General features: G+C 44.0%; 1 protein-coding gene across 1 annotated transcript; it reads left to right on the top strand.

Moving 5' to 3' along the window:
- Window positions 1-446: 446 nt before the first annotated feature.
- Window positions 447-25,971, top strand: Nox (NADPH oxidase; the record flags this gene model as incomplete). Its single annotated transcript, XM_028312152.1, has 14 exons — window positions 447-519; window positions 879-1,105; window positions 3,158-3,346; window positions 8,464-8,657; window positions 10,163-10,299; window positions 11,019-11,203; window positions 11,885-11,990; window positions 13,156-13,307; window positions 13,532-13,643; window positions 14,532-14,740; window positions 17,422-17,564; window positions 18,980-19,189; window positions 24,172-24,369; window positions 24,871-25,971. Coding segments are annotated over 14 exons (2,333 nt in total), but the record flags the coding sequence as incomplete, so codon positions are not given.
- Between the last annotated feature and the right edge of the window lie 499 nt (window positions 25,972-26,470).

Here is a 26,470-nt window from a genome sequence, read left to right as displayed (position 1 = left end):
GGGTGTTTCCCCGGGTAGGGATGGTCGAGTGAGATTGGTCGAGGTTAAAACTAAAGCAGGTATCTTTAAAAGATCTGCCGCGCGCGTCGCACGTATTCCTATTGTTGATGAGTGCTGAGCCAGCACTGGGGTGGGGCGTGTTGACGACGCGCACTTTATAACGTTAATTTTAAAATAACTGGTATTTCGATATGCATATCGTTATTTCGTTATTTTGTATCGGTATGGTTTGAATATTTTTTATTGTACCAAATGTGGGTATCCGCGAGCGATGTTGCTCCGTGCGCGTTGAAATTTAAAAGTCAGTCTGCTACCATCCGAGCGCGACATCGCACGCGACTACTATAGTTTTTTTATCCGTGTCCGTGTAACTTTTCGAATCGCAATAAATTACGTTGTTCCATCTTCGGGCGTTTTCCTTCGAACTACTACACCACATCTTACAGGCGCCATCACGTTTGAGGCACTAAGGCATCAGCTGTCCAAGCATGATGGGCTTTTGGAGAACTTATTCATCAGGTAAGTAATTACTATTCGAATGAAAATGGAATCATGGGACAAAACTTGGCCATTGTTGGTTGAGTTATCTGGCGATCAAATTCAGGTTAGCCTGAATCTGCTGGCAACACAAGCTATGGCAATTGTACCATACCACAGTAGCATTGCCTGCGATGATTTCCTTGTTATTTTGTAACTGTTGAGAATCAAAAGTATTTCTAAGAATACTTTCATCCCCAATTTTACCCCTTTTATTATTTTTTGTCTCCGAAGATAGGTGGTTTGATTTTCGCCTAAGCCTTATCTATTCCACACCATATAATAGGGGTAATCAAAAGTTACCAACTAAAAATAATTATATTACTTTATGTACTTTCCAGTATAGACCGGTGGCTCGTCCCCCCAAAACCAACTCCAGAGCCGACGTCCTTCCTGCAGCGCCTCAACCGTCTAAAGCCCTACCAGCTCTCGGTGCCCTACTTCAAGAACAATTACGTGTTCGTGGGGTATCTGGCGGTGTTCTTCCTGGTCAACCTCGGGCTCTTCGTGTCGAGGGCTATTGAGTATAGACATCACCATGGATTCGTCATTGTGGCGAGAGCTTGTGGTGAGTGAATATTATTTTTTGTACATATCATCAGTTAGCATAGTCTTATCACTAGTATTAGCTGATAATATTGTTATAAGCACGGCTTCCCAAACTGTATGTCGCGATGCCCTGTGACGCTATGGCACTATCCCAATAGAATCGTGAGGCGTTCGAAAATAAATGTAGAGAAAGAGATGAGTGAGAAAAATGGCAGAATATCCAGAATTGATGTTGAATATCCAGGTTGTCACAGTACACCAGAAGGGCCCTTTTTGAATAGAATGCAGTTATCAAACAATTTTTCGTCTGCGATTCTGCAAACGGTTATTAGCCTATGTACGACTTTAAATATCTTATTTGAAAGAGCCCTTAGTCACCTCTCACAAAAACCTCGGGAAGATTGGAAGTTAATCTATATTGCTCTGCTGCACTGGGACAAATACGAGGGCGGCACTGAAAATTTCGGGAATCAAGGAAGTGAAACAACATTACTATTTAAAAATGTATTAATTGCTTTTTAAAGAATTCTCCGCGAAATTTGACACATTTTTCCATACACGAAACCAATTATTGAAGCAACCATTCCATTCGGAAGTTTGGGTCTTCAAAATGGCCGTTTTGTAGGCGTCCACAGCTTCTTTAGGTGATAAAAATCTCTGACCACGCAATGTATTCTTTATTTTAAGGAAAGTATAGAAATCATTAGGGCTTAGGTCGGGGCTGTATGGTGGATGCTCTAATAATTCTATGTTTTCTTGCTCTAAAAACTCTTTTGTTCTGTGCGCGGTGTGAGAACTCGCATTGTCGTGATGGAGGATGATGCGGCGGTTGCAGTTCTCTTTACGAAGTTCAGAAACGACCTGTGGCAAACAAATGCTAGCATACCATTCTGCATTAACCGTTCTTTGTCTCCCAAGAGGAATAGTCGCAATACGGCCGGTTTTGGAGACAAACGTGGCCACCATATTTTTTGCAACACTCCGTGAACGAACAATTTTTGTTGGCTTTAACTCATTTTCGAACACCCAAACTCGTGACTGGTTTTTTGTTTCGGGTTCGTTCGCGTATATCCAGGATTCGTCACCTGATACGAAGTTGTATACAGCATTTGAGGATCCTGCATGTAATCTTCCGAGAGTTCTGACGCACCAAGTAACGCGAGCCGCTTTTTGCTCTTCACAGAGCGAATGCGGTATCCATCGGGAAAACAACTTTTTTACACCTAATTGTTTATGCAAGATTATTTGTATTTGACTCATGCCAATGTCTAAGGTTGCCTGAATTTCGCGGTATGTCACATGTCGATCTTCTTCAATCAGCTTACGCACAACATCAACGTTTTCTTGGGTGACTGCAGTTTTTGGACGACCTTGACGGGCATCATGACTGAGCTTGACACGTCCACGGTGAAATTCAGCAAACCAGCGATAAATTGTGGTTTTGGAGTGGGGCTTCATTATCAAATGCAGAAATCATCCGGTCAACACACTGGTTTTGTGTTAAACCACTCCGAAAGTCATAATAAATCGTCGCTCTTGAATTTTATCGAGTCAATTCCATTTTCTCAACGACTGAACAAGTTTCACAAGACCTTGTGATAAGACCGAGAATCTTTTTTTAATTAAATAAATAGTATTCGGTTTTTAAAATCAAGGAGTTTGCAATTAAAAAGATTTTAATATGATAGGAGCAGTGGAAATATTCCATTCCCGATACTTTTAGTGCAGCCCTCGTACAAAAATAACATTCTGACTCTGATTCATTCTATTGTATTCCTCCAGAAATCCACGGGATGATTAGGAGTGATCTGTGTACCTACCATGAGTTTACGTTAGGTGTGCTCGCTAGCGATTACGTCAAAAATCTCTATGAAGATTTTGTTTCTTGAAAGTATGTGGCGCTGCACAATATGTCATACTAATTAATGTCATTTTTTTACGCAGTCGCTAGCGAGTACACCTAACGTAAACTCATGGTAAGCACACTGAGGATCAGAATACCTTAGTATTCTGCTCTGCTGCACTGGATTCAAATAAAATAAATTATATTCCTTTCCATTCTCTCCATCAGGCCAGTGCCTGAACTTCAACTGCGCGTGGGTGCTGGTGCTGATGCTGCGGCACTGCATCACGCAGCTGCGCGCGCGCGGGCTCTCCGCCGCGCTGCCGCTCGACCACCACATCTACCTGCACAAGCTCACCGGGGTCCTGGTGGCTGTATACAGCGTGGTTCATACCATCATGCATCTGTGTAACTTCAGTAAGTCTGAAATTATATCATATCCTTCCCCTCTCAATGACTTAAGATGCTGCCCCACACCGACCTGCACAAACTCACTGGCGTACTCGTGGCCATCTATAGTGTGGTGCATACTATTATGCAGCCAAAGAATCTCTCCCAATGGCTTTTAGTCGCTGCCGCTCGACCACCACATCCACCTGCACAAGCTCACCGGGGTGCTGGTGGCTATATACAGTGTGGTGCATACCATCATGCACCTTTGTAACTTCAGTAAGTCAGATATTAGATCATCATTACAGCTACAAGGTGTCCGCTGCCGCTTGACAACCGCATCTACCTGCACAAGCTTACCGGAGTACTGGTGGCTATATACAGCGTCATACATACCATCATGCACCTGTGTAACTTCAGTAAGTTAAACATTAGCATCATCAATTAGTCACCATCGTCAGCCACAAGGCGTCTGCTGCTGCTCGACCACCACATCTACCTGCACAAACTCACTGGGGTCCTGGTGGCTATACATATACAGCGTGGTTCATACCATCATGCATCTTTGTAACTTCAGTAAGTCAGATATTAGATCATCATTACAGCTACGGGTCGTCCACTTTTGAAGGCCTTTTCAGATCGGCCTTTTGGAAGCAGCTTGCATCCAGTAAGTCAAAGATGACGTCATCATGCTAGCTGCGCTGCCGCTCGACCACCACATCTACCTGCACAAGCTCACCGGGGTGCTGGTGGCTGTCTATAATAGTGTAGTGCATACCATCATGCATCTTTGTAACTTCAGTAAGTCGAAGAAAAACATTTCGCCATCATCATTTCAGACACAAGACGTCCACTGCTGATCACAGACCTTTCCAGATTGACCAGTTGACTGCGGCCGGTATTCAACGACTTCTTTTAATCCCTTCCCTTCCTCTATTTGCTAATCCACACCACACGACCACCACATCTACCTGCACAAGCTCACCGGGGTCCTGGTGGCTGTATACAGCGTGGTGCATACCATCATGCACCTGTGTAACTTCAGTAAGTCAGACCTCATTTTCATTACAGCCACCCAAGAGTGGTCTACTCTTGAAAGCTTTTTCAGATCAGCTGGTTGGAAGCAGCCTGTATCCAACGACTTCTTTTAATCTCTTCCCTTCCTCTATTTGCTAAACCGTCTAGCTATTTCTGCTCTCCGCCGCGCTGCCGCTCGACCACCACATCTACCTGCACAAGCTCACCGGGGTCCTGGTGGCTATATACAGCGTGGTTCATACCATCATGCACCTTTGCAACTTCAGTAAGTCGAAGCTTCAGTAAAGTAAACATTTCGTCATCATCATGTCAGTCATAGAATGTCATGATGGACATGGATCTTCTCTAATGACCTTTAGTAGCTGCCGCTCGACCACCACATCTACTTGCACAAGCTCACCGGGGTCCTGGTGGCTATATACAGCGTGGTTCATACCATCATGTACCTGTGCAACTTCAGTAAGTTAAACATTACAGCTACGGGTCGTCCACTTTTGAAGGACTTTTCAGATCGGCCAAAGATGATGTCATCATGCTAGCTACAGGAGGATGCGCTGCCGCTCGACCACCACATCTACCTGCACAAGCTCACTGGGGTACTCGTGGCTATACAGTGTGAGTCACGTTAAAGTGTACATATGAAAATAGATGAAACTAGACCTATTTTTATCGACAAAAAAGAGGTCAAAAAATTTTTGATATTTTTTTTTAATTTTTTATAGAATTTTTTTTCTTCCAATTACTTATTGTAAAGAAAACGTAATATCTTTTAAACTAAGCGGTATATCCTGATAAAATAAAAACAGTAATAATGCTAAATAACAGGTAATACTAAAACAATACAAAAAATACACAAAAAATGCCAACAAATAAAAAAAATGATGCTTTTTGAAAAAAATCTGCTTAAAAATTCGTATTTTTTTGGTTGTTTGATAAATTTCTCCAAAAAATGCCCCTATAACATATGGTTTTTATTATAGCCTGACCAGGAACATAAAAACCCTCGCCATGTTGCGGAAAACTAATGGTACTAATTTCTTTTAATGGCAACAGTAACTGAAAACTTCATTGTCATGTCACCTTGCATGTCAGTCTATTGCTGTCAAAGTGTAAACAAACTTTATTTTAATTGTGCGCAATTGATTTTGTGAATTAAATTGCTAAAATATTTTTATAGTCGTGAAAGAAAAGTGGTTTACAATGTGTTAAAGTATTTGTCGAAGAGAAATACTAAGGGTTCGGACAATATTTTCATTGAATAATGTTTCCGTCAAAGGTTGTCAAATTGACTGACATGTTTATCGCATAGTACAGTCCACTATGAAAATTAGCTGTGGTTTGTTTCAACTACCTATTTTAAAATTATTTGTCACTTTCTAAGTGTTGAATTTTATGGAATTGGGAAAGAAGTACCGAGTTTGAAGCGTTCATGAGCAAACATTGCCGTTGAATATTCGAGTTCTGAATTTTATTATTGATGAATAATAAAATAAATCCTACTAGCTCGATTGATGGTTTCATTTAATTTATTTAAACCAGGTTACCTATAATAATATTTTTTCGTTAATTTATGAAAATATCAAATTAGCCCGTAATCCTGAATCCTGATACATAAAGTTAGCCTATTAATTTAACATAGGTACGACTGTACTCAGTGTTGCACTATCAAATGCAATTGACGCGCCTCTATGCCAGGGTTTTTATGTTCCTGGTCAGGCTATACTTTTTATTATTCTCTATCGTATTACTTTTGTAAAACTAAAAATCACATGTCTCTATCCCTATCACAACATTTGCTATGATCGTTTGAACAAAGGCCTGCCACCACATTTTTCTCCGCTACAGGTAGAGACAATTTTAATTTTAACTCAAATGCTTATTTTACTTCGAAATCTTTTGTTTTTATTTAAAATCTAACTTGTCTTTATCAAAATTACAAATCTAGAGTCACTTTCAGTTCCGTTGTTAATGAAGCGTTGAATGGCGCGCCCGGAGAGGCTTAGTTCAAACGATCATTGCAAACGTTGTGATAGGGATAGAGACATGCAATTTTTGGTTTTACAAAAGTAATACGACAGAGAATAATAAAAAGTAATAAAAACTACCTGTTTTAGGGGCATTTTTTGGAGAAATTTATCAAATAACCAAAAAAATACGAATTTTTTAGCAGATTTTTTTCAAAAAGTATCATTTTTTATTATTTGTTGGCATTTTCTAGGTATTTCATGTATTTTTTTAGTATTGCCTGTTATTTAGCATTATTACTGTTTTTATTTTATCAGGATATACCGCTTAGTTTAAAAGTTATTACGTTTTCTTTACAATAAGTAATAGGAAGAAAAAAAATTCTATAATTTTTTTTAAAAAAATCTCAAAAATTTTTTGACCCCTTTTTTGTCGATAAAAATAGATCTAGTTTCATCTATTTTCATATGTACACTTTAACGTGACTCACACTGTATACAGCGTGGTTCATACCATCATGCACCTTTGTAACTTCAGTAAGTGCCTTTTTCCAATGATGCGGAATTCGGAGACAAGCAACGAAAAAGACGTGAACTGATTTTGCTGTTGTGAATTTGAAGTTTGTACAACCATGGAGGGTTTTGCCCTAATCGCCACGCTTGGCAGGCGGGTTGGCGAAGAATCGGCAAATTTTTCGTCTTCGACTTTCACTTCTACACTCGCGAGCAAAAGTATGGAATCACTTACATGAAGTTGTTTCCACGCGATCTTGTTTACTAACGAATTTGTTAGGAACAAAAAAAGTTGTCGCTGAAACAGTGGCTTATGGGGGTGGCTTGCTCGACTTAACATCGAGATGTTTACGAGCAAATTGAAAGGGTGCTTATCGGTGACCTGCCGTCAGTTTTGAGATTGTGGCAGGCCTTTTTGGAGTCAAATTCTATTGCTTATATCTTAGACGAACTGTCCACTCGCTAACAGCTATCTTACGAACATTTCTGAGCTCTTGATGGACATCGATTCCAGTCAAATGACGATTTCATAGAGAGGTTGACATGTAAAAACGGTCTTCCCTCTGCGATGTGCACCGGCGCTGTTCAGAACCTGGTCTCGGGATAAAGCCACTAGTCTCCCGAAAGCGTCTTGAAACTTTCGAAACCCAGGACTGGCTTATGTGGCGCTGACGTGCGACAGCCCGCTGGCTGAGCCTTTCTTGCAATAGTGCAACGATTTGTGCTGCTTCTGAAGGTGTAGAATCCCAGGTAAAGTGTCAAAAGAAGCGGAGATGTTTATGAATCAACGTGTGAAAGCAAAAATCTAAAAACGCATGCTTTGATAGGGGGTAAATAGGCCGCAACTCGCGACGTATCAAACAGTTCATACATGTCTTTTTCGTTACTTCTTCACATCAGCCGGGATATCTTTTTAAATACTGGTATCAATTTAAAGATAAAAGTTTAATCTTTAAAATGGTGCCACTTTTTTTGTTCCTAACAAATTCGTTAGTACACAAGTTCGCGTGAAAACAACTTCATGTAAGTGATTCCATAGTTTTGCTCGCGAGTGTAGTTACTTCCATTTTGATTTTGATTTCCATTTTATTCCACCTTGTCGTTGTCACAAAAAACAAGTCTTCAAAACTAGTATGAACTTATTCCCAGGTCTAATCGTGGTGAACGACCCCATCACCAACGCTAACAACTACACACTGAACGAGCTGCTGACGTCACGGCCGGGGCTGTTCGGGCTGGTGGCGGGCTGCTTTAACTTATTTCTATTTTGTTTAACATAAAACAAACAATTTCTTCTTCTTGTGTCGATAACAAAACTAGACAGCGTCAGCCCAAAACTCCGCCACAAGAATGGCGTTGTCAGTAGCCTTCATTAAATCTTCCAACGTGAGTAGCGGCAGAAGCAGTGAAGCGAATTACTGCACCACGTTAACAAACCGTCTAACCAGTCCGCTCACAAAACCAAAAAAATATTACAACGACTATTAGTATGTGACTGAGTTTCTTGCGCTGCTTCTTCTCAGCACTGGCCCATTTATTGTCCTGAAGCAGTGGTAGGGTTAATACTGGGACATGTAAAAGTGCTTTTTTAAAGCCTACATGCATAAATAAATGAGTTTTTATTCCCAGGTCTAATCGTGGTCAACGACCCAATCACCAACGCCAATAACTACACGCTGAACGAATGGCTGCTGACGTCACGGCCGGGGCTGTTCGGTCTGGTGTCAGGCTGCGCCAACCCCACGGGTGTTGCGCTGTGCCTAGTATTGGCCATTGTATTCGGTTGCAGCCAGCCGTGTATTAGGCGAGGGGGGAGTTTTGAGGTGAGGTTCAGTTTCACTTCTATTTTAATTTTTACTTCTACTTCTACCTTGTCGTGTATTTTAACTTCTACTTCTGCTTCCATTTCCTTTTCTATTCTAGTTCGACTGCGACTTCCAATACAAGTTCAACTTCGATCACCATTTCAGTTTTCATTTCGACTGTAACTTCGACTTCCACTTCGACATCCACTTCTTCTATTTCAACGTGAAATATTTCGTGCTTCCCCCCCCGCCCCGCACGGTGTAGTGCTAGCGTACGGAGCTCTCGGGAGTTTTTGCTTATAAAAATAGATAAATCGCTTATAAGTGTTTGTGAGTGTAATAATCGGTTTGTATGTGACACGAACTACGGAAACTGTAAGTTATTCTGTTTATTTATCGCCTCGTTTGTGTTTTCTGGTTAAATATTCGGTGAGTAAACATCTTTTTTATTTTCTCTCGTTGCGGGTGTTTGATAAAATCGGCCCGCGCCAACCGAGGTGGCGGGTCGACCGTAAGCGCGCTGCGTCAGCGGTGCGCGTTTCCATTGCGCCCGACTAAAAACTCGTCCGTCATGCCTCTGTTCAACGATCAACCCGTCGACGTCGCTAACGAAGTGTTTCTCCGTAGCAATTTAACGCAACGTTCTCCGCCTAGTGTAGGAAAAAGGACACGTAGCGAAGCATTATCTCCAACAAATGTGTCGCCATCGTCTTGTAAACGCGTACAACTATCGGACCCATCATATCTTGTGGGAGTGTGATCTTTGGAAACATGAACGTGATATAATGCTTAATTCAATACAACATACATCTGTTTCCGCAATTTATTACACCGATCTTGTCGCGACAAGGAAAAATTTCCGTGCTTTTAAGCGATTTTGTGAAAAATATTATTGGCAGGTAGTTGCTAATTGCTCATAAGATAGGCCCCCTTAATTTAATTTATTGTCCGTGGTGCATAATCTTTTTCTTAAAGGTTTTAAACCTTTGTTTGTCACCTGTCATCCGCTTTGCAATGGAGGGAAGTCGAACCTTAATTTCGAACTCTCCTATGTTCTTCTGATTAATTTCGTTGCGGGTCCAATGACAGTTTAACTTTCCCCCGGGACAAACTTGACCTTCATTGGTTGGGTTTTTGTGGCGGTCAAGCTGTAGATCCTGGCTACACAGGAGTTGCAGTGGTGGGAACGAGAGGTGGGAATAGTCCCGTTTCTTCTATTTCAAATTTCATCTCTATTTCTATTGTACTGTACGTACAGTACATGCATAAATATTTTAACGTATATATTATGTGAATAGTGACTGACCTCGCACTCGGGTTTTTAGATTGGTTTTCCCTAATCGCTAAGATTGCATCGCCCTGCTGTTATACACCCACTAAAGTATTTGATCTGACATCAGAATAAACCGATGATACAGAATAAGAGGAAGAAGGAAAAAACATCACAATCATCATTGATCACGTGTCAAATGTTGTTATAAATAAACAAATACCTACATGATTTTCTGTTTTTATGATATCAGGTGTTCTACTGGACGCACCTGCTGTACATCCCGTTCTGGGTGCTGCTTCTGTTCCACGGGCCCAACTTCTGGAAGTGGTTCGTGCTGCCGGGCACCGTCTACGTCATCGAACGGGTCGTGCGCCTCGTGTGGATGAGGTGAGGTCACATCATTTCAGCCACAGACGTGTATAGTGTCAATGGGAGACAGCGTATGTGTCTACACCAGACAGTCTGCCAACAGAGAGAGATGGCGGGAGATCGTGCAGAAAGTTGTATCCACCTCGGTGTGTAGAAGAATAAGCCTCCCCCAATGATTTCCACATCGCCCGAGCCCGGTTGGTAGTGGCCTGCAGCCAGCGCCTTCCTGCTACCTTTATGAGGTCGTTGGTTCTCCTTATTGGTGTGGTGATATGCTGTATTCTTGATCTTATTTACAATCTGTACCTTTAAAGTTTCTGGTTGCCATCCAACGATTCTTTTGAGTGTCACTTAAAATCTAAAATTGGCTCTTTGGTTTTTGATAGCAGTCCCTCCTGCTATCAAAAACCACAAACTGGCACCACCTAAGCGTACAGCTTCAAGAATTTTCTTTCTCAAGCTAAGAATCATGTTCTTTTTATATTATCTTTGTATTTGGTGTATCTCACTTTGGTGCATTTATCTATCTTTTTATTATGTGCTCATCTTGGTGACAAATCCCGGAATCCTGAGTTAATGGAATCGATCAGGTTTATGGGCCAGTGGTTAATGAAACCAATGTTTATGGCACAAATTCCAAGTCTTAAAGTTGTCAGTCTCTGGTGCACTGAAAAGTGGACTTGACAGTAAACGAGCATCAAAATGGGTTTCACCAAATTCCTCCTTATTCCCCTTAGGTCTGAACACGGCAAGAGCTACATATCCTCCGGTATCCTTCTTCCATCGCGCGTCACACACCTGGTGGTGAAGCGTCCGCCGCACTTCGAGTTCCGAGCGGGCGACTACGTGTTTGTGAACGTGCCGGCCGTCGCCGCCTACGAGTGGCATCCCTTCACCATCAGTAGTGCACCTGAACAGACCGGTGAGTCAGATTAAACTCATTTTATTTTTGCAGGCTACCTAGGCTATGTTCTTCTGATTAATTTCGTTGCGGGTCCAATGACAGTTCAACTTTCCCCCGGACAAACTTGACCGTCACTGGTTACTTAAGTTTTTATTGGCGGTCAAGTTGTAGATCCTGGCTACACAGGAGTTGCAGCGGTGGGAATATTTTTGCAAGTAGTCTTTAAAAAGCAAAGTAGTAGTTAAAAAGCACTTTTACACTTTTCAGTGTTAACCCTATCACTGCTTCGAGAACGAACGATCCTTGTGCTACCTAAATCCAGATAATTCCCGGACTTTACCAGATCGTCGGTCCACCGAGTAGTCCACCAATATGTTTTCGTCACTCCAAAAATTTTCTGCCTCAACAACTCAGCTCAGTTATACAAGCTAACTACTATATGCTCTTGGGATGGATTCAACCAAACAAGAGTAATAATATTAATCTCAGAATAAACTTGTCATTTTGACATATTTTCCATACTGAAACTGTAAATGTGCCAGTTATACTAGGAGTTATTCTCGGATAAAAGTTTTGTCGAATCGGGCCTAAGTTTGGTAACTCTGCGAACAATGGTCGGTTACCTTTGTTTTCCTACAGGTATTTCTTGTATTCATTGTATCGTGAAAATTCATTGTAACGTATTATTGTTTCTTCTAGAGCACATCTGGCTGCACGTGCGCGGCGTGGGCGAGTGGACCAACCGCCTGTACGAGTACTTCGAGCAGGAACACGCAAGATTGCACGGCTCTAACGCAGTGCACGAGTGAGTCCATTTCCATTCATTGTTATAAAGTTGTCATCATTTCAGCCAAATGACATTCTCCGAACAAATACCTCCTAAAGATTTCCACAACGATCGGTCATGTGTTGCCCGCATCCAGCTTCTTACCGCGACCTTCACCAGTAAATGCTCAGAAATGTGTATCTTAAGCGGTCAACACTATTAAAATTTCCACTAACTACATCCACATCTACAGTTGTTGACATCGCTGTACATCTTGGAGCAACTATCATGTAGGTAAAGAAGTTTGTGACTATTCATGAAATTCTTGTCTATTCATGAAATTATAACAAACGCTGTTGCAGTACACAACTTAATCCCAAGCATATTTTTCTTACTCAATTTAGATACTTGTTCCATCTTGCATTCTTGTAAAGAAACCCCACAGACTGCAGACTTTTTGTCGGCTGATAGTTTGGTTGGGCTGTTAATCAGTATGATCATGTAGAACATGTATGGAAGTGCGCACATTACGCCGATTTGGTATCGGCCGATTCCTCATACAAATTGGAAGCCGAACCAGGCCTGTTCATCTCCGCGAGTTTACATCGAAAACAAAACACGCACGATGGCCCACCTACAGGATACTATTCGACAAGGCCTCACATACGAGCGAACATTGACTCACGCACGCGTATTCTTGTGTATGATGGAAAAAAATAAAGAAAATGGTGTACTAAATACTGTGCAATATTTAACTGCCTAAATAATAATAAAAACACAGAATGTACTTTTTTAAGTTGCCTCAAGACACTGAGAGGTAAATAAGTAGTTAATATTATTCATGATAATTCATGCTAAATCATGTATTTCCTCCGCCATTTTCCGCAGTTTGGCACCTCACGTCACATCATTTTACCGAAGTCAGCCCTATAGCTTCGGCGCAGTGCCGATCACTGACGTTAATTTGTCAACAAAATGGTGCTTGACTCTTGAGACAGGCTAAATTACACCATATTGTTAATGACATTGAGCATACATTTTTTAAATACCTTCGCGAAGTAAAACTTCTGTACGTAGTAGGTACTTATTATTATTCTGTGGCCGAACCAACTATAGGCCGGCTAAAAGTTTGTAGTCTGCTAGGCTTGATGTCTAAGAACCAAACCAAAAAAATTTTCAAACTCCTTCTTCATCCATCCGGCAGTAAAGTAGCCCGCACCAGTTCGAGCCAGAGCAACGTGAGCAAGCGCAAGGGCTCGCTGGGGCTCAAGAAGCGCTCCGTGGACTTCTCGCCGGTTGGATACGTGAATGACGGCTTCAGCATCGAGGAAGAGAAGCCCAATGGAGACCTTAAAGGTAGGGTTTTAAGATTCCGCAACCAGAAATTTCTACAGATTTTGTGAGACCTAGCTAATTTGTGAGACCGATGACGTGTTGGTCGTACGTATCTATCGTTCTGGTATGTTAAAACACTCATCAGGACTTCTGTTTCCCCATTAATATTTCATCGTTCCTTTATTCACCTGTTTTAGTGGCTTTATTTGAGTTCAATAATAAATCTGCTAATGTGGTGTTTTCAGTGTTATCCCCAGCGGTGCGTAGTGCTGTTTTCCTAACGCCGCAGAAACTGGAAAAGTCCCGCTCGATGCCAGATGTGATGAACAACCAGAAAAAGAAACAGAGACTGCTAGTGTAAGTTGCTTTTCAATATATTTCGTGGAGGTTCATCTGCATCATCAAGTATTTTAAGCTCAACTGCAGAAATACGATTCTTTCCAATTTACCTGAGGCAAATGGTGGATTTGACTTCCTACCTACACTCCTCACGCTGGCCAGACGGTTTGGGGAGGCCGTATGTTCACGTATTTGTCCCTTAGTCACCTCTTACAACATTCACGAAAGTGCGGCGATCTTTCCCTTTCTTTCGTTCGTATGAGCCTAATGATGTCCACAGCTGGACAAAGAACTCCCTCAAGGATTTCCACAACCACCGATCCTGCGTTGCCCGCATCCAGGCACTTCCCGCGTCCTTCACCAGATCGTCAGTCCACCTAGTGGGGGGGCCTCCCCCACACTACGTCTTCCGGCCCGTGGTCGTCACTCGGGAACTTGATCGCTTACAATGGGCCTCATAAGAAGGCTCAAGGTCCCCCAAAGGGTGATAGAGCGGGCTTTGCTCCGAGTTTCCCTGCGGGATCGAATCAGAAATGAGGAGAACCAAAGTGACCGACATACTTCGCAGAGTTGCTAAAATCAAGTGGCAGTGGGCAGATAACATAGGTCGTAGAGCTAAAAAATTTTTCGCCGGGGCAGAAAAGTTCTTGAGTGGCAACCACGAGCCGAAAGACAGCGTGGGCAGGCCTCCCACTAGGTGGACCGACGATCTGATGAAAGTCGCGGGAAGAACCTGGATGCGAGCAGCGCAGGACCGGTCTTTGTGGAAATCATAGGGCTTCTGTCCAGCAATGGAGGTCTTTCGACTGAAACGAACGAGGGGTCACTTAAAAATTAGGGATTGATGGTAAAAACGGGCATAAACAACGCTCTGAGAATAAATGACCTGATGTTGATATCTCACAGCTTACGCGACTACATGCGCTCCGAGTCGGAGAACAGCTTCGACCTGCGCTCGCTTCGCTCAGCGCGAGTCACCGGCGCCTACCGCAGCCCTCAGCTGCGAGCGCTCGCGCACTCCTTCCGCTACCTGCGCACCAAGCCGGCCGCCGTCGCGCTGCCCGCACCACGTGACCAGGACCGGCGACGCAGCAACGACAGTATACTTACCATAGGTAGGTCATAGTGGGTCATAGCAGGTCACAGCAGGTCACAGGTCACAGCGGGTCACAGCGGGGCACAGCAGGTCACAGCAAGTGACAGGGGGTCACAGCGGGGCACAGCAGGTCACAGTGGGGCACAGCAGGTCACAGGTCACAGCGGGTCACGCCCTCGCGCACTCCTTCCGCTACCTGCGCACCAAGCCAGCTGCCGTCGCGCTGCCCGCACCACGTGACCAGGACCGGCGACGCAGCAACGACAGTATACTTACCATAGGTAGGTCATAGCAGGTCACAGCCGGTCACAGCGGGTCACAGCGAGTCACAGTGGGTCACAGTGGGTAACAGCAGGTCACAGTAGGTCACAGCGGGGCACAGCAGGTCACAACGGGTCACAGCGGGTCACAGCTGGTCACAGAGGGACACAGCAGGTCACAGCTCACAGCGGGTCACTCGCTCGCGCACTCCTTCCGCTACCTGCGCACCAAGCCGGCCGCCGTCGCGCTGCCCGCGCCACGTGACCAGGACCGGCGACGTAGCAACGACAGTATACTTACCATAGGTAGGTCATAGCAGGTCACAGCAGGTCACAGCGGGTCACAGCGAGTCACAGTGGGTCACAGTGGGTAACAGCAGGTCACAGTAGGTCACAGCGGGGCACAGCAGGTCACAACGGGTCACAGCGGGTCACAGCTGGTCACAGAGGGACACAGCAGGTCACAGCTCACAGCGGGTCACTCGCTCGCGCACTCCTTCCGCTACCTGCGCACCAAGCCGGCCGCCGTCGCGCTGCCCGCGCCACGTGACCAGGACCGGCGACGTAGCAACGACAGTATACTTACCATAGGTAGGTCATAGCAGGTCACAGCAGGTCACAGCGGGTCACAGCGAGTCACAGCAGGTCACAGCAGGTCACAGCAGGTCACAGCGAGTCACAGCGGGGCACAGCGGGGCACAGCAGGTCACAGCGGGTCACAGCAGGTCACAGGTCACAGCGGGTCACTCGCTCGCGCACTCCTTCCGCTACCTGCGCACCAAGCCGGCCGCCGTCGCGCTGCCCGCACCACGTGACCAGGACCGGCGACGTAGCAACGACAGCATACTTACCATAGGTAGGTCACAGCAGGTCACAGCGGGGCACAGCAGGTGACAGCGGGTCACAGCAGGTCACAGGTCACAGCGGGTCACTCGCTCGCGCACTCCTTCCGCTACCTGCGCACCAAGCCGGCTGCCGTCGCGCTGCCCGCACCACGTGACCAGGACCGCCGACGTAGCAACGACAGCATCCTCACCATAGGTAGGTCACATAGGGCATATAGTACGCAGAACTGACGGCCGATGGGGCAGCAAGGTTCTGGAATGGAGGCCGCGTACCGGAAAACGCAGCGTGGGACGTCCACCTACAAGGTGGACTGACGACATCGTAAAGGTAGCAGGGAAGCGCTGGATGCAGGCTGCTACCAATCGATCAACGTGGAAAGCATTAGGGGAGGCCTATGTTCAGCAGTGGACGTCCTATGGCTGAAATGATGATGATGATGATGAGGTAGGTCACAGCAGGTCACAGCGGGGCACAGCAGGTCACAGCGGGTCACTCGCTCGCGCACTCCTTGCGCTACCTGCGCACCAAGCCGGCCGCCGTCGCACTGCCCGCACCACGTGACCAGGACCGGCGCCGCAGCAACGACAGCATCCTCACCATAGGTCGGTCACAGCAGGTCACAGCGGGTCACAGCGGGTCACAGCGGGTCACAGCGAGTCACAGCAGGTCACAGGTCACAGCGGGTCACTCGCTCGCGCACTCCTTCCGCTACCTGCGCACCAAGCCGGCTGCCGTCGCGCTGCCCGCGCCACGTGACCAGGACCGGCGACGTAGCAACGACAGCATACTCACCATAGGTCGGTCACAGCAGGTCACAGCGGGGCACAGCGGGTCACAGCGGGTCACAGCGGGTCACAGCGAGTCACAGCAGGTCACAGGTCACAGCGGGTCACTCGCTCGCGCACTCCTTCCGCTACCTGCGCACCAAGCCGGCTGCCGTCGCGCTGCCCGCACCACGTGACCAGAACACAGCAGGTCACAGCGCGCAATGCGCGCCGCGCATCCTTCCACAGGTAGTTGCTCACAGGAGGTCACTCGCAGCAGGTCACAAAAAGTTATTCGCAGTAGGTCAACTTAATTTTATACTCCCTGTAGCTCAGTCACATTTTCACTGTTGGCTATCCTATCTATCTATCCTCACTTCTCACTCACTGTAGATAACTCACATTCCTTTACTTCACATTCACATTATTAGCGATAAGACCGCCTAGTTGTACCTGTCCATGTGTTTCTTTTTTCTGTTCTGTTCATTGGTGTGCAATAAAGAGAAAGAAAGAAGAAAAATTGTTTATTTGGTTCAAACATAGTAATTTAACACAATTTGGATAATAATTATAAATGAATTGTTGAACCAAAATGGCTCCTACTCAGCTTCCTATCATATTCCGTAAAGAACATGATGCTGGTATTCTGTAGGAACCATTTTGAAAAGAGCGTCACCAGGGACGCAATAAACAATAAACAGTATTTATTATTATTATTATTCCATAATCACTGTTGGTCAGCCACTCTACACACTCGCTGTAGATCATCTACACTACAAAGAAAACTCACTGTAAAATTCATATAAAATAATAATAATAATCTGTTACAGCTAGAAGAAGGTTGTCAAAGAGCCTGTCGCCGGACAAGGACGTGGAGTCGGTGGCTGACAAGCCGGTCATCAACGTGGTGAGCCCGTCAGAATCCTCGAGTGACGGGACGTCTATGGACTATCCCATTGGGAAACCTTTGGAGGTCAGTTAATAGATGATCAGTGTGCTTACCATGAGTTTACGTTAAGGTGTGCTCGCCACTAGCGACTCATCATCATCATCATCATTTCAGCCATAGGACGTCCACTGCTGAACATAGGCCTCCCCCAATGCTTTCCATATTGATCGATTGGTAGCGGCCTGCGTCCAGCGCTTACCTGCTACCTTTACGATGTCGTCGGTCCACCTTGTAGGTGGACGTCCCACGCTGCGTTTTCCGGTGCGCGGCCTCCATTCCAGAACCTTTCTGCCCCATCGGCCGTCAGTTCTGCGTACTATGTGCCCTGCCCACTGCCACTTCAGCTTGCTAATACGTCGGGCTATGTCAGCGACTTTGGTTCGTTTACGGATCTCCTCATTTCTGATTCGATCTCGCAAAGAAACACCAAGCATAGCCCTCTCCATAGCACGCTGTGCAACTTTGAGCTTCTGTATAAGGCCTATAGTGAGAGGCCACGTTTCCGAGCCATTTCTTGTCTTTATCAACTGTTACAAAAATATTTTGGTAGGTAATGTTTTACTACAACTGGGTCTATGTGTTTGCCCGGTGAGGATAGGTAGTCAAAAAGTTAATAAAACAAGTAGTAGTTCAGTATAAAACTCAATTTATTTAGAAGTCTCAAAGTGCCTTCTTTAAAAAAATTGATAGTATCGCGAAGTAAACAACATACAACGCCATCTCTAGATAATCTTTCGAACTAACTACATTAAAGCCAAAAGCTTTTTTTGTATTATCTAAGTAACAATGGTATTCTCACTTGGTAATGGAGTTCATCAATTGATTTGTCTTTTGTCTGTTTTTGTTGTGTATAGTCGGCGTCAAATAGTTGGTGACATCCAAAGTGGCCAAAAGTTGATAACACGACCTTAATGAGGGTTTTCGCGATTGAAAAATCCGTCAGATGGCAATACGTAGACGCGAGGTCCAAATGCTGCGTGATTGGTTATTTTTGACATGACATTGACAGATATGTCAAAATCCATCCATGCCATCTGGCGGATTCTTCAATCGCGAAAACCCTCATTCAGAGATGTGTTGCGAACTTTTTGGCTATTTTGTCACGAACCATTTGACACTGACTGTACAAAGAAGAGTATCTTTTTATCTATAATCGAGTAAAAGCGTTTTCTAAAAGTCTGTTTGCAGAAAATAAAAGACCAATGCGGGCTATCGTTTTAGCGCTCACCAGTTTGCGCCACTGTAGAGTAAGGTCCTGTCACTTGCTAGTAGCGAAGACAGTGGCGCCAACTGGTGAGTGCTAAAGTGGTAGGAGGACTATCGCATTTGCACTCATCACGATGGCGCCACTGTAGAGTAAGGTCCTGTCAATCGCCAGGGGTGCCAACTGCTAAGTATAAAAACGATAGCCCTCATTATGACTATTCCGTCTATCCCAGATATTCCTGGACGGTCCGTACGGCGCGGCGTCTTCCCACATCTTCGGCGCACAGCACGCGGCGCTGGTCGCTGCCGGTATCGGCGTCACTCCCTTCGCGTCCATCCTGCAAGCCATAATGTGCCGGCACTGGGCCGCGCGCGCCGTGTGTCCGCGCTGCAAGCACGCCTTCCACACCGCTGCGCCGAGCCACGGGACATCACTGAAGAAGGTAAGGCAGAGGTTGAAAATCTCATCATCAAGCCGAACGTCCACCGCCGGCTAAACTAAGTTAGTTTAGCTTAGCTCCCATAGTTGAGCCAGCCGGTATCGGCGTCACTCCCTTCGCGTCCATTCTGCAAGCCATAATGTGCCGGCACTGGGCCGCGCGCGCCGTGTGTCCGCGCTGCAAGCACGCCTTCCACACCGCTGCGCCGAGCCACGGGACCTCGCTGAAGAAGGTAAGGCAGAGGTTAAAAATCTCATCATCAAGCCGAACGTCCACCGCCGGCTAAACTAAGTTAGTTGAGCCAGCGGGCATCGGCGTCACTCCCTTCGCGTCCATCCTGCAAGCCATAATAGATAAATAAATAAATAATCTTTGGACAATTTCACACAGCGCCAGCTAGGCCCAAAGTAAGCAACTTAATGCTTGTGTTATGGGTGCTAGCTTAACGGATATACTACTTATATACTTTTTTTTTAATACATACATATTATACATAGTCACACCCAGACCCGACACAGAAATTAAAATTCATCATTTCAATTTCTGCCCGGCCGGGAATCGAACCCGGGACCTCTCGGCATAGTAGTCCGTTCTGAACCACTACACCAAACGGCCGACAATAATGTGCCGGCACTGGGCCGCGCGCGCCGTGTGTCCGCGCTGCAAGCACGCCTTCCACACCGCTGCGCCGAGCCACGGGACCTCGCTGAAGAAGGTGAGGCAGAGGTTGAAAATCTCATCATCAAGCCGAACGTCCACCGCCAGCTAAACTAACGCCCATATTCACAAACATTACTATGAGGTCTCACAGTGCACGTGGACGCACAGGGTGACACACGAACCAATCACAGAGCTCTATTCAACGCCGTGCGTTCGATTTGCTGCTTCACTTGGGCACACACAATACGGGCGTAAGTTAGTTTAGCTTAGCTCGCATAGTTGAGCCAGTTTTTCATGTGCGTCCACCGTAAACTATGCCAGCTAAGCTACGTGAAATGCTTCAGCTAAGTGGAACTAACTTACCTAGGTTAACTTGACGTTCTAAAGCCTGGTCCGTGAGCACGTAGAATTTTGTCCAATAACCCCAAGCTACCCATCCCTATCGCTCGCGCGTAATTATGTTGCTGTCGCGCTCGCACACTCACTACGGGCGCCCGTCGCACAGTCGCGACAGCAATATTATTACGAGCAAGCGATAAGGATGGGTAGCTTGGGGTCATTGGACAAAATTCTACGTGCTCACGGACCAGGCTTTAGCACAAACTGACCACCACTAACGTAGTTTTAGCTTATTTATTGGTGGACGGACAACGTAGTTCTAGTTTAGCTTAGCATAGTTCACTGAGTTTAGTTTTCATTTAGTTTAGTCGGCGGTGGACGTTCGGCTTTACTAAGTTTCAGCTAAGGAACTACTCGACGAAGACCTCAAGGATTAATACAACGACCGGTAATGCGTCAATCAGTCAAAGGACGTCCACTAAGGGCCCTCGCCCACGGCTACTAACTCGTGTTAGTCGCATTTGCAAAGCACTAAAGGCCGGTCGCCGAGCATGTAGAATTTCGTCCAATGACCCCAAGCTAACCATCCTTATCTGTCTCGTTCACTCACTGCGGCCGCCCGTCGCACAGTCGCGAGAATTACGTGCTCGGCGACCGGACTTTACCGTTCCTGCGTTGCCCGCTTCCAGATGCTTAATATAGTGTTAATTCTAAAATATTGTTTTTATTGACTGATACTCAAGATTATGTTAGCGGTTATACGAGTAATAAAACAGTGTAAGTATTGTTATTTTTTATGTTTAGTATAATTTAAAGCTATAGATGGATGAGTACAATGCCATTTTGCTAGTTATGGCAAGCTTATCTGTATCCTTACATTGAAGAGCATCACGGAAAAGGTAAGTAAACCACGAAATAATCGAAACGGGATATTTATGGTTTATTATTAATAATAATGCTAATAAAACAAAAAAAATATTTTGATGTTGTACTGTTATTAACATTCCCTGATCTACCATGCTTAACCCATCATTTCCCATCTTCCCGAGCTGGAATCCAAGACCTCTGTTCAAGTTCCAAAGCTCCGAGACTGGTTCCGTGCTCTAAACAGACGGTCCAGTGTGCTTACCATGAGTTTACGTTAGGTGAGCTCGCTAGCGACTGCGTAAAAAAATGACATTTAAATGTATGACATATTGTGCAGCGCCTCTAGCGGCTACTTTCAAGAAATAAAATCTTCATAGAATTTTTTGACGTATTCGCTAGCGAGCTCACCTTACGTAAACTCATGGTAAGCACACTGAAGTAACACAGTGCGAGCTCCGAGGCCGAGTTCCGTGACCCAAGGTTCCTGGCCAAGTGTTCCGCGTTCGTTGTCGAGACCGAGTTCCGAAGGCCGAGTTCCGAGTCCGAGGTGCCGACTGAATGTGCTTAGTTCCTCTACGGGGCCGAGTTCCAAGTCGAAGTTCTGCGGAACAGTAGCAGAGTCTGGATTCCCAGCTTCATTCTTCCTACTGATCAATCCTTATCCTATCCAGTTTTAATACATTTGACAGGACTTTTCATTTCACTGTATGACTACGGACGGAGGTGCGTTAGGTAGGTTGCGTTATCCCTTCTGGTTGACGCCATCTATGATTCTTTTTTTCTTCAAATTTCTTTAGCAGGACAAGCTAGTTCGTACATTAAACCATAGATGGCGCTACATCTGCGTGTGCTGCTATTAGGACAATTTATAGAGGCAGAGAGGTAGGGGAGGCGTGTGTTTTATTATTGTTGTAAACCAATTAAATATATTATTTAGCGCCATCTATTTACACTATAAGAAACTATTTGTCAGACGCCATCTCTGGTTATTCTTCCTTTTCTTCAAACTTCTTTAACGGGACAAGCTAGTACATACATTAAACTATAGATAGCGCTATATCTGAGTGTGCTGCTATCAAAACAATCTATAGAAAGGTGTGGGAGGGGTGTTGTTATTATTGTTATAAACCAATTAAATTTTAAATTTAGCGCCTTCTATTGACTATTTGTAAGACGCCATCTATGGTTCTTCTTTTTTTTAACTTTCGTTATCAGGACAAGCTAGTTCATCAATTAAACCATAGATGGCGCTACATCTGCGTGTCATAAACCATAGGTGGCGCTACATCTGCGCGTCATAAATTAAACCATAGATGGCGCTACATCTGCGCGTCATACATTAAACAATAGATGGCGCTACATCTGCGTGTCATAAATTAAACCATAGATGGCGCTACAGCTGCGCGTCATAAATTTAACCATAGATGGCGCTACAGCCTCGCGTCATAAATTAAACCATAGATGGCGCTACATCTGCGCGTCATAAATTAAACCATAGATGGCGCTACATCTGCGTGTCATAAATTAAACCATAGATGGCGCTACAGCTGCGCGTCATAAATTTAACCATAGATGGCGCTACAGCCTCGCGTCATAAATTAAACCATAGATGGCGCTACATCTGCGCGTCATAAATTAAACCATAGATGGCGCTACATCTGCGTGTCATAAATTAAACCATAGATGGCGCTACAGCTGCGCGTCATAAATTTAACCATAGATGGCGCTACAGCCTCGCGTCATAAATTAAACCATAGATGGCGCTACATCTGCGCGTCATAAATTAAACCATAGATGGCGCTACATCTGCGTGTCATAAATTAAACCATAGATGGCGCTACAGCTGCGCGTCATAAATTTAACCATAGATGGCGCTACAGCCTCGCGTCATAAATTAAACCATAGATGGCGCTACATCTGCGCGTCATAAATTAAACCATAGATGGCGCTACATCTGCGTGTCATAAATTAAACCATAGATGGCGCTACAGCTGCGCGTCATAAATTTAACCATAGATGGCGCTACAGCCTCGCGTCATAAATTAAACCATAGATGGCGCTACATCTGCGCGTCATAAATTAAACCATAGATGGCGCTACATCTGCGTGTCATAAATTAAACCATAGATGGCGCTACAGCTGCGCGTCATAAATTAAACCATAGACGGCGCTACAGCTGCGTGTGCTGCTATTAGGACAAGAGGTACGGGAGGAGTGTGTTTTTATTATTTTTGTTAACAAATTAAATACACAAGTAAGCGCCATCTATTTACATAGTAAGTAACTATTTGTAAGACGCCATCCATAGTTCTTCTTTTTCTTGAAACTTCTTTATCGGAATAAGCTAGTTCATACATTAAACCATGGATGGCGCTGCATTTCCGTTGTCCATCTCTGGTTATTCTTCCTTTTCTTCAAACTTCTTTATCGGGACAAGCTAGTTCATACATTAAACCATAGATGGCGCTATATCTGCGTTGTAAGACGCCATCTATGGTTATTTTTAATTTTTTTCTTCAAACTTCTTTATCGGGACAAGCTAGTTCATACATTAAACCATAGATGACGCTACATCTGCGTATGCTGCTGTGACAATCTATAGGAGTAAAGAGGTACGGAAGGGGCGTGTTTTTATTATTGTTCTAAACCAATTAATTATACAATTAAGCGCCATCTATTTACATAGTAAGTAACTATTTGTAAGACGCCATCTATGGTTCTCCTTTTCTTCACTTTATCAGGACTAGCTAGTTCATACATCAAACCATAGATGGCGCTACATCTGCGTGTGCTGCTATTAATAAAGACAATCCCTAGAAGTAGGGAGGTATGGGAGGGGTGTGTTTTTATTATTGTTGTAAACCAATTAAATATACAATTTAGCGCCATCTATTTACATAGTAAGCAACTATTTGTAAGACGCCATCTATGGTTCTTCTTTTTCTTAAAATTTCTTTATCGGGTCAAGCTAGTTCATATATTATCTCTAGAAGTAGGGAGGTATGGGAGGGGTGTGTTTTTATTAATATTTTAAACCAATTGAATACCCAACGTATCACACATACAAACAAAATAAACGATAATAATACAGCGCTCCCTTTAACAACTCGATTTTGCAGGTGGATTTCTTCTGGATCAACCGTGAGCAGCGTTCATTTGAGTGGTTCGTGTCCCTCCTGTCCCAGCTGGAGATGGAACAAGCTGAGCTGGGCGGCGAGCGGTTCCTGGAGATGCACATGTATATCACGAGCGCGTTACAGCGCACTGATATGAAGGCCGTTGGTCTGCAGCTAGCCCTCGACTTGCTGCACGAAAAGGTACTGTATTTTTGTAGGGGTAAGACAAAAGTTGGGAAGGGATAAGGGAAGAATTACCATCTAAATCCAGGTGAAGACAGGGCAATCACAAAACAATCACAGTTTCAGTTTAGCAAGGAAGTTTCCTCCTCCTTTGGGACTGTTCCCGATCATGATGAAGTAGCAGGTAGCAGGGCAGATCTGAAAACAAATAAAAATCTATCAGGTTTTTAAAGGATGGGATAGACATAGATCATGACTACGACTGAAGACCATAGCCAGTGACAAGTTATGGCTTGTTGTTTTCGGTCTCGCGTCGCATTTGGTGATTTGGTCATTGAGCCATTCGATGCTAGGAACTGCTGCGGGTTCGATTCTGGCAGAAAACTACGCGCTCACAGTAACGCCAACTAGCTTGTGCTTACTAGCGCATTAAGGTAGCCCCTCATTGTTCCCTTCATCAAACGAAACGAATGACCCTGCATTTTCTTTGCTACTATATTTCTGCCATTCCATCATCAGGAAAAGCGCGACCTCATCACGGGCCTGAAGACCAGGACAAACGCAGGCCGCCCCAACTGGGACAAAGTGTTCAAACAACTCCAGGAACAGAACAAGGGCAAAGTGACGGTGTTCTACTGCGGGCCGCCGCAGCTGGCGCGCGTGCTGAGGGTCAAGTGCGACCAGTTCGGGTTCAACTTCAGGAAGGAGGTGTTCTAAGCGGCTCGGAGGTCATGTTTCGCTGGTTGCTAGTACAGTTGGTCCGTTTTATAACAAGGTGGAGATGAAATGAGAGGAGTCAAGTCGTCTAATCGTTAAATCATCGTCTCATGTTCAACCGTCATCTCGCCTCTGCCTTGGTTCAAACGGCTCCACTACGTGATAGAGTCTTCAATGAAGAACTTAGTAAAGATAGTATACTTAGATAGAAGAGACATTAATAAAAGCATTCAGTAAAGTTACATTCGTGAATGTTTTAATTCCAGAATCTCTTGGCTCTACATTTTTAAGTAGGTGCTATGTTACTTCGCTTTGCGATCATGAAGCGATGACAAAAATGTATCATCTGTCATAAATTAACTTTGTCTAAAGGAGGCAAGCGAACTGTCCAGTCTGACCACATCATGGATCTTGGCCCAGCAGCCGTAAAAATACACATTTTTAATTTTTCTGTTCGTTCCGGCTAATCTTCGAAACGGCTGGACCGATTGTAGCTAAACTGTAATTGGAAAATAATAACTTAAGCAGAATTAAGGTGCCGCGAAAAATTTTTCATCATCATCATCATTTCAGCCACAGTACGTTCAGTTCTCTGAATATCTAGGCCTCCTCCAATGATTTCCACATTTAACAGAATAATTTGTTTATGAAAGAGGAAAAGTTACTGAATAAACGATAACCGAGATGCCTTTCTTAGTGTTCAAAATTAATTAAATAATTATTTATTAATTTACAAAAAAAAAAAGGTAGGTTTTTAACTTCTCAATCGCCACTTAATATAAGAAGGATTTTGTATTTTGACAGTTTTTTAATAAATTATTATTTACTTTAAGTCAATTAAATTCTACTTTTATGTTATTTGGCGATTGGAAAATTAGCACTAAGTTTTAAAAATATCTCTGACTACGGTATTTACTTATCTTTTTTTATCTTGTGTAGTCAATTAGAAGTAAATGTAATTTGGTTACAAAGAATATAATTACATAATACAATTAGAAGTAATAAATATAATTAAATTATTGTACTAAATAAACAAAATTACTATCATTTGAATTTTTAGTTTGTTAAGTACCCATCATGACATTTTTATTGATTATCTAAATATTAAATAATTTGATTTTGCCTGTAATTACTATAATCTATTAGTTCATATTAATATCTTACTTGCCAGATGCCTTGCATACTATTTTTAAGGTTTTTGAGTAAAATATAAAAAAGATGTTACCATACTAGTAAGAAAATGTTATTATAACAAGTTAGTTAATTTTATATAAGAGACGAAACAATGTAACATAAATCTATTTACTTTAAGTGCCATCGCTTGTTTCTAAAGTTTTTGTGTATAATGAAATGAAATGTGTTCAATCTTTCCTCCAAATTTTCATTGACTCACTCAAATTAT

The sequence above is a fragment of the Ostrinia furnacalis genome, unplaced genomic scaffold (genome assembly GCF_004193835.3).
Source record: "Ostrinia furnacalis isolate ACB-3 unplaced genomic scaffold, ASM419383v2 OfSCF3824, whole genome shotgun sequence".
In the NCBI taxonomy this organism is placed as follows: domain Eukaryota; kingdom Metazoa; phylum Arthropoda; class Insecta; order Lepidoptera; family Crambidae; genus Ostrinia; species Ostrinia furnacalis.
This window is presented reverse-complemented; position numbering and strand designations above follow the sequence as displayed.